Consider the following 8,912-nt stretch of genomic DNA (forward strand, 5'->3'; position numbering starts at 1 on the left):
AGTTGGTGGACCTGGGATATTTCGACCACTTGGTGTTGTTTAACGTGCCACGTGTGGATATTCAAAGCGCTGGCGGCTAATCATAATTGAAGATTAACGCTCAGGACAGGTGAGAACGCCACAAAGGTTGGGGTTGTGCTCGAACACTGACGAGCTTAAGAGAAAACGCTCAAGAGAAAAGGCACGGCGTTGTAGATGGCTCCGGAATGATTTTGACTCCCTGAGGTTCTGCACATAAATCTAGGAACACGGGAGTCCGTGCACACCACCTCAATCGAACTGCGGCTTCGGTCTTCGGGAACTGAATCCGCGTCCTGGAGATTCGCAGCTTGACATCTTCCCTACTGAGTTACCACGGCGCGAGTCGAAATGGCTCATTAATACTAAGGATATCTACATGGACAAATAGAAGCCATTCACAATAATAGATTTCCGACCTCTTACACTGATTTCAAACTTACAACATCTTATCTGAATCGGCCCAACTTTTGGTGAAACCTCGTAAGCGGGTAGATGCCAATATGCTAGAATTATCGTCATTGACCTTCCCAGCGTTCTCAAAGACCGAGACGGAGAGGATGCCCAGAAAGTGCCCACCGGGCGCCGACCATGCATACTGCGTTTTCCATCGACCCGCGCACGCCTCACGATGTGTCCGACGTGACGGGCCACGGTGCTTACCAGCGCCGCCTCTTCGGCTGCGCGGTGCACTCCATCGCCTTTCCACTGACGCACTCGCTCGCCTACCACGTTCTCGCTCGACCCATGCAGCACTGGTGTGCCCCGCCCTAGTGTTCGCAGGCACACAATTTCAGAGAAAAGAACAATTTAGTTGACGAAAAAGAGAAAAATTCGGCACATCCCACGTACCGTGAGAGTCGATGTTATGCGAAGCATGCGGCTCGAAGGTGACTGTGGCGTCATTTTTGTACTGAGCGAAACGTTACAAAATGACGCTAAATATTTGCATAAATTTTATACGCGCACATATATGTTGAAGAGCGGCATATGTGTTATATAACTAGTTCTTTACACTGGCATAGCGCTGCCAACGGCAACATGGGTATTACTAACACCAAAGGCGGTAAGCTGATATGTAGTGCTTATACTTGTCACTTATGATGGAGAACGCACGCTCGTTTCACGAACCCGTGTGCATGTGTGGAAGAGGTTCGTGACAGTTCTTGAACAATGTCATCATCACCGTGATCAGTGAGCACCAGGAGCTGGTCATGACTCGTTATTGGATCCGGTCATGATCGCGGTGACGAGGGGTCCATGTGTAGTTAAGTATGGGTACAGTGGTTGGAAATCGTGGATGCCTCGGTCATTTGGTCGACAAAGTGTCTGTCGATAGAGCCAGCGACATGTCGGAACCTGAAGTCACCCTTCGCGTTGGTGTTTATACACACGGCCGCAGGTTAAGGGCAACAAATAAACTGCCCCTATCCTGCACCTAACGAACTTTCAGCTTTCTTTTGAAAGGCAATTACATTTATTCTACTTGATTTTTTTTTGTCGAATTTTTGGTCCACCGCATCACAGATGCGTTGAATCTTGTTGGGTGCACTGAAAACAACCTCTACACCAAACCGATTGGCTATGTGGTTTAGCTGATGGGAAAAACGATGAATGTAAGGTAAAACAGCGATGCGTTTGCGTTAAAAGCTAGATCAGAGCACACTTCTACAAAGAAAGACACTCAACGCAAACGCTTCGCTGTTTTACCTTACATTCATCGTTTTTCCCATCAGCTAAAGCACATAGCCAATCGGTTTGGTGTAGAGGTTGTTTTCAGTGCACCCAACAAGATTCAACGCATCTGTCGTGCGGTGGACCAAAAAAAGAAGAATAAATGTGCTTGCCTTTCAAAAGAAAGCGGAAAGTTCGCGAGGTGCAGGATAGGGGCAGTTTATTTGTTGCCCTTAACCTGCGGTCATGTGTATATAGGTCAGACTGGCCGATGCATCAACACTCGCCTTAATAAACATATGAAGTCATTGGATAATAGCAATAACTCCCATCTAGCCAAGCATTGTAGGAACTGCCAATGTCATCCTGTGTGGTGTGATACTAACATTTTGTTTTATCATAAAGACAAGACAACTTGGGAAATAGTTGAAGCTTTCCATATTAGAAGGTGTGCTGATAAATGCGTAAGCAACCCATCGATTGACAAGGAGTTCGCCTTTTTGAGTAGCAGTTGACTTTTACAATCTGCTGCACGTTGTAGATACTTTTGCAAAATTACTGTCATGATGTGTTTTTTCTTTTGTTTCCTTATGTGTTGCTTGTTTGCTTGTTTGATTCTTTTTACGCACATGCGCTCTTGAGCTACCCTGGGTTATATATTTCGTGTACTTCCTTCAATAAACTTCGTTGTCAGTTCGCGCCCGTTTGTCTTCTCGCCTTTCGTTTTCGTCTTTTGTGTGCGCGCCGAAATGTTTCCAAGAATGTCCTCAAACCAACTTGCCCAGCTCTCCATACTATTAAATAAGGCATGTTTAAAGCGTGCAGGTTTTGATGCTGCGCGTTTTCGCGGTTTTGGGACATCGCATGGCAGGCAGGCGGCTTTAGAGCATATCAAAAGTTTCTGGCCAATAGTGAAGGACTTATGACAAGGAAGATGCAGTACCACAGCAACTAATTCTTTTATGTTCGACATAATCATTAGGGGTCATCACGCGATAGAGTGTTTTCGTGGCTTCTGTTGCATCATGTGACACACAATTTCTGTGGAAATCCGAAAGAAGGCAGGAGTCAGGGGAAGTTGGAAGCTTTTAATAAAAATTCGTAAACAGGTGGTGCGCTGGAACAGACGTTTCGACAGGCGGACTTGTCTTCTTCAAGGCTTGTCAAAGCGTCGGCTCCAGCACACCCCCTGTTTACGAATTTTCATCACAACTTCTGTGGATAGGATACTGCCACGCTTGCTTATTTATTCTATTTTAATGTGATTAGGTTTCACCACAAAAACCTATTACCATCGCTCGTCGAAGGCAGCGCCGCATTTCTTGGAAACTTCGTGCCTGTTTCAGACTGTTTTGTTGATTACATGCAGGACACGAGTAACTAAGTTTATATGCTTCCAAAGCAACGTCGAGCGGTGCCAGTGCACTTATTGTAACTCGGAACATCCACGGCGCGTCTTTCGCCACAACACTGCTGCTCTTGCTTCCGCGCACACGCAGACTTCTCGGATTGCATCCGCGGTGCGTCACGATGTAACTATAGCTCACTAAAAGTGCTTTCGGTCGAATGAGCAGCGCCTGCGCGCGCCTGGTCTTGCCGCCGCCGCCGCTGCGAAATGCAGCAACCAACCGCCTTCGCCGCAGCGTCTATCCGTAGTAACGCGTGACTCGGGCACCCAAGCGTCGCGCCCAAACTTGGGCTTGGGTTCCCTATTCTAGATTAAATTCGAGCACCAGCGGTAACGCTGGAAGATTCGATAAGACATGTGTCAAAGCTGATGAGCTCCACAGACGGGCAGATTACCGACGGCAGACGACTGTGATTGCCGTTATCAGAGTCCACTGCTTGTACTTTGAATTAGTTTTCTGGGCATACGTTCACCCAATGAAAAGTTTCGTCTCTACCGGCGTGACTGCCGTTTTCTTCACCGTCACTATCACGTTACATGACAATTTTGTTCAATTACTGAGACCCGAAGGAAATGCGCAAGTTTCTGTCGAACTTGCGCAGAAGCGGCCACCGCTGAAATTTTGTGCACTATATATATATATATATATATATATATATATATATATATATAATATATATATATATATATTATATATATATATATATATATATATATATATATATATATATATATATATATGTAACGTATGAACAAGGCGATGGTAGGAGAAGGCGACGAAGAAGAGGTGCGCGTGCATTAGAATAATGCATGGCAACCGAACCACGACGTGTCTCTGTTTTGTAACGTTACATATATATATATATATATATATATATATATATATATATATATATATATATAATATATATATATATATATATATATATATATATATATATATATATATATATATATATATACCACTGTGCTTAATATTTCGCATACGTATTAGTCAGCTTTCTAGCGTAACCTTCTGTGGGCTCGCAACAAAAGCCAATTTTGGTGGCAATGTTGACCGCCGCCGTTGCCGCCGCGGTGCCTATCGCAGTTATCGCGCGCAATGACAAAAAAGCAAGGTTCGAACCATGATAGAACCCAGGCATTCTGCATGCACAGCAATCAAGTACGCTACCGTACATCTAGCCAGGCCAGTTTTCGAAAATTCTTCGGAAAAAGACCCTATACATGTCACGTCACGTCAGATGAGAAATCACGTTAACAGGTCTAATATTGTGTGGAAGAAGAGTAGAATTGCTCCAGGCGTCAGGACATGTGTACTGCGTAACAAGTGGGCGGTTTAAAGTTTCCCAACCATTACAAAGAGCTCAGCCATAATTGATCACCATCATTATCATCCGCCACAGCATCAACAAAGTGTGCAGAAACGTAGGTGCGCGTATTTCCTTAAAGACGCGGTGGGTAGTTGCTACTTCGCGAACTCAATTATGGCGTGGTGGGTACTTCACTACTTCAGTAAATGATGATACAGCGTAATGGGTACCTCGCAACTTGCTTTAGGTGCCCTCAAAAAGTTTACAGCGGGCTCTGTGAAAGCCGCTCTTCCAGTTTACGCTGCGACCATGCTGCGTGTTCCGCGCAGGCCTGGCGTTTTCCAGCGAAGGCTGTTGTGAGATCACAACCGATTTCGGTGCCGTAGTTGTCCGCTGTCGCCAGTGTCGGTAACAGCTATCGGTCAGAGCAAAAACAAATAATAATCAACAAAGCCTAACAGAAGCGTATTGGGTAGCTCGCTTCTACGCATAATGATGAATAATGGCATAGTGGCTATTTTTCTATAGCGCAAAATTATGACTATTTATGTTGCAGTGGGTGCCTTCCAACTGTAATTGCAGTAGTCGTCCCGAGAGAGTTTGTAACAGGTTCCGAAAAGGTTCCGCCTCTAGCTTTTGCTGTGACTATGTTGCGTGTTTCATGCAGACCTGGCGCTTCCTTTTTTGCTAAACACAGATTTGCCAACGTTTCGTATTTTACATGATCATTCTTTCTCTGCGTGGAGGCGCATGTCTTGCCTAGCTCAATGAGAGCAGCCTCTACTAAATTGTTGCAGTAGTCTCGGAAATAAAGCATAAATATAGGCAATACCTCCACTCTCTTGTTCGTAATGATAATTCAAAGTCCTGTCGTTATAAGCGGATTCGAGTAATACATTTTGCGTGCACCTCCAGGTTCCTGACTAGTGCCTAGTAGTGGGCGTGTTCCACATTTTCGGGATGCTTGCTATCATCATTTCTTCGAGGCATAGCCATGACGGTATGAGCGGGTATGAAGGCGCGAAGATTCGTTCTTACGACTCTCTAGCTTTCGTCGATTACAGAACAAAGCCTCCAGGAGTGCCGGGAGGAGTACAAGAAGCCGGGGCCAACACACACCGCCTGCTTACCGCCGAACGCGAAGTGCGCCATCGCGGCCAGAGAAGTGAACGCTGCTGAACGGAGAGTCATCCTCGAAACGCACAACGCCTACAGGAGCATGGTGGCCATGGGCAAAATCAGGTACTTTCCCGAGGCTAAGAATATGCAGCAGCTGTTCTGGGATGAAGAGCTGGCTTCCGTGGCACAGGCGCTGGCCGACCAGTACACACCAGACAAGGGAAAGCTAATTCACGATGAACCTGATGCCCGTTTCACCACCAAGTTCAGCTTCACGGGACAAAACTTGGCCGTCCGCGCAAGCAGTGCCCCTTTCAAAGGCCCCGACTGGCCCGGTCGGATCGAAGCGTGGTTGCACGAGTACCCGCACTACCTGCCGAGCAGACTGGGTAACTTCTCCTCTCGCTCCAGAGATCCTACTGTACACTTTACGCAGCTTGTGTGGGCGACGACGCGCTACGTGGGCTGCGGCTACGTCAGTTACAACGTCATTGGTTACTCGAAGTTGCCGTACATGCAGCTGTAAGTGTGCAGCTACGCCGACGCTGGCAACGTCCGCACGTTTCCCGTGCAGGTGACATGTGCTCAGCCTGCCCCGAAGGTACCGCTTGTGTCGAAGATACCGGACTGTGCTCCTCTCTCGAAGAACGCGGCTAGTCTGGAATGAAGGCGGGGTTTCCGGAAGCGCGTCGCGGTGAACGCGGCGACCACTCTGCGTCAACTCGAAAAAGCACAGCGCCTGGAAATGTTCAGCCGTTGAGGTCTAGTGCCACGGTGTGTGTGATTGCTGCAGTCTGCGATATGATATTGGACTAGTGGGCATCTGTCATGTAACCGGAATTCCACGCAGAGCATAATCTCTCATGTCTTCTTTTGACATCTGTCTTCTTGACACTGACGTTATTCTCCCATGAACGGATAGATTTGCACGAGCTGCAGTTAGACCACCAAATATGCGTAGAGATGACAGATGTATGGACAGCATTATCTCATGACCAAGGGGCCCGCTGCTCGGATATTCTTGTCGAGTTAATTGCGTGTACTTCGGATTTACCTGGCGTACCAGTGGAGGTGCCGTTACTTATTCTCCCTGTGAACAAACGTACGCTTTACTCTCGACCACTGTGTACGCCTTCATTTGTGAATACCGGGCCGTTTACTTCCGATCCTTCCAAGAGGGGCCGGAAATCAATTTGCGACATCTTGCTCTTGTGCCCGATGAGAACTGAAGCAATCAAGTTTTACCTAGGTATTACCTACAGTGATTGCTTTTAATTCTTTCGCTGAAATGCTCACAACTGTTTTCTTTTCTTTTGTTTTTAAACCACTCATATCAGGAGAGACGGTCTTAAAGAGGTCATGCATATTGCGCCTAAAAAAAAGAAATAAATTAATCTGATATTACCATTCCTCTTAAAGCTGAATATTTTGACAGAGTTGCCTGTCTGGTTGGTTAGGGTGTCGACTTGGGCTTGTTGGTTTGTCATAATCGTAAACTGTTGCGCGGAAAGACGTAGACGGGGAACACAAAAGTGCGCTCCGTGTGTGTCTTTTGTGTTCCCCGTCTACGTCTTTCCGCGCAACAGTTTACGATTATGTCTGGTTGGGCTAAGACTGTCATAAGGGTCCAGCCGAAAAATAGCTTTGTTTCCCGACGATTTCGGTATCTTCTCCATTCCATCTTGAGGGGGAGTGACTGCGGAGGTGTCGAGGTGCAACCATTAACTTCTCACACGGACCACCTTGGGAGAAAGAGGGAAGGCTCATCTTCTTTCGTGGTGAGGGTTTGAAGGGAGTTATGGTTGCTGCGGTTGCGTGGGCAGCCGGGAGCCGGAGCTTGGCCATTAAAGGCGGTTTTCTTCTCTGGCTGGCTCTGGGTCCTTGCTCGCCTTCCCACACTCTGTGTAGCCCTTTAGTTAAGGCCTCTGTCCTGTACAAGTGAACGCGTTAATCCGCCTTATCCAAGCAGGTGACGCTCAAAGTGCTGGGTGGTTATCGCCTATGTCCTTGACAGTCTTAATGGCGACGTGGTGTGCATGAAAGTCCATTGTCGTAGTCCATTGTCGTAGTGCGTGCAAAGTGAGCGCACAACGCTCACTTTGCAGCTTTTCACACCTCATTTTGTTTCCGAAATTTTAAGAGCTAGCGCTTTGTGTGTGTGTGTGTGCGTGTGTGTGTGTGTGTGTGTGTGTGCGTGTGTGTGTGCGTGTGTGTGTGTGTGTGTGTGTGCGTGTGTGTGTGTGTGTGTGTGTGTGCGTGTGTGTGTGTGTGTGTGTGTGTGTGTGTGTGCGTGCGTGCGTGCGTGCGTGCGTGCTACACAATGACCATTTAAGGTTACGCCCCAGCAAGCTCAACGTACAACCATTGCATTGCGGTGAACACAGAACATGTATTTTCGCAGCTACTCGACGGAGAAAAGACCTGCGCATGCAGCAGCCCAGTGTTACTAGCGTACTTTGCTAACATTTCTGTGATATCCTGAAATCTGCCCAAGCACGCCACCTGGAAAAGTATCAAGATTATAGGCGTTCGGAAGCGTCCAGGAGCACTTATCTAGGCTGTCTTCAGCGGGTCATCCAAACTACTGTATCGCTGTGAGCATACGACAATCTTGTGAGGTAGATCAAACAGGAAGCACGTAAAACGGGAAGCACCACAATCAAGTGACTAAGAAAGCTAAAGCGCCCTTACAGACCAAAAAGCTAATTTTGAGAATCTTGCACAAGCATGTGTGAATCAAAAAGTTCTTCCCGGTGTGTACTTCACTGATGCTACCATAGCGCAACCTTCACAGACAGGGTACGAGAAATCACGGCACACGCATGCGTACCTCACGCTTTGACCGAGCGAAAGCGCATTTTCGTTTCGAATTTTGTGATGAAAGGATGGTGAGTTTTGAATAAGGCATCACATTATCAGTGACGAAATTTATTTAATTGTCTTTTCTGCAATATGAATGAGAGTCCATAAATTTTGCAATAATATTACGACAAGATTGAAGCATCCGGGAAGTTATGGTGCTATAAGTGTGGCGCTTTTCTTCCAAGTTACGAACATTCCAGAAACAAGGAACGTCTCCCGCTGAGGTTGTACACAACCGTACGTTTTCTCACAGTTTGCAGTAAGCTTCAAGAATGGTGACCAGGGATCTCTGAGGCTAAACTCTTGACCACGGTCTATAACCACAGAGCTCATGGCTCACCCTCATAAAGGGCTTAACATAATATGGCGCCGTTTCGACATTGTCTGCTACAGAGAAACATTGCGTGCGCAGTGAAAGCCCTCAAGCACTGAACAACCTAAGCATGACGGCGAAAGTGAGCTTGCAGGGCACGGAGAAAATTAACACGGGGGATATTAAACAATACGGTGCAGGTATG

At 46.9% G+C, this 8,912-nt stretch overlaps 1 protein-coding gene across 1 annotated transcript in view; it reads left to right on the top strand.

The window, feature by feature from the left end:
* LOC119391533 (CRISP/Allergen/PR-1) overlaps positions 1 to 6,058 on the top strand; it is a 9,252-nt gene extending 3,194 nt beyond the window's left edge. The window contains exon 2 of the mRNA XM_037659212.2: positions 5,478 to 6,058. Within this exon, the coding sequence (XP_037515140.1) occupies positions 5,478 to 6,058 (581 nt within the window). The remainder of the gene's footprint in view (positions 1 to 5,477) is intronic.
* The last annotated feature ends 2,854 nt before the right edge of the window (positions 6,059 to 8,912 follow it).

Source organism: Rhipicephalus sanguineus, chromosome 4, assembly GCF_013339695.2.
Source record: "Rhipicephalus sanguineus isolate Rsan-2018 chromosome 4, BIME_Rsan_1.4, whole genome shotgun sequence".
Lineage (NCBI taxonomy): Eukaryota > Metazoa > Arthropoda > Arachnida > Ixodida > Ixodidae > Rhipicephalus > Rhipicephalus sanguineus.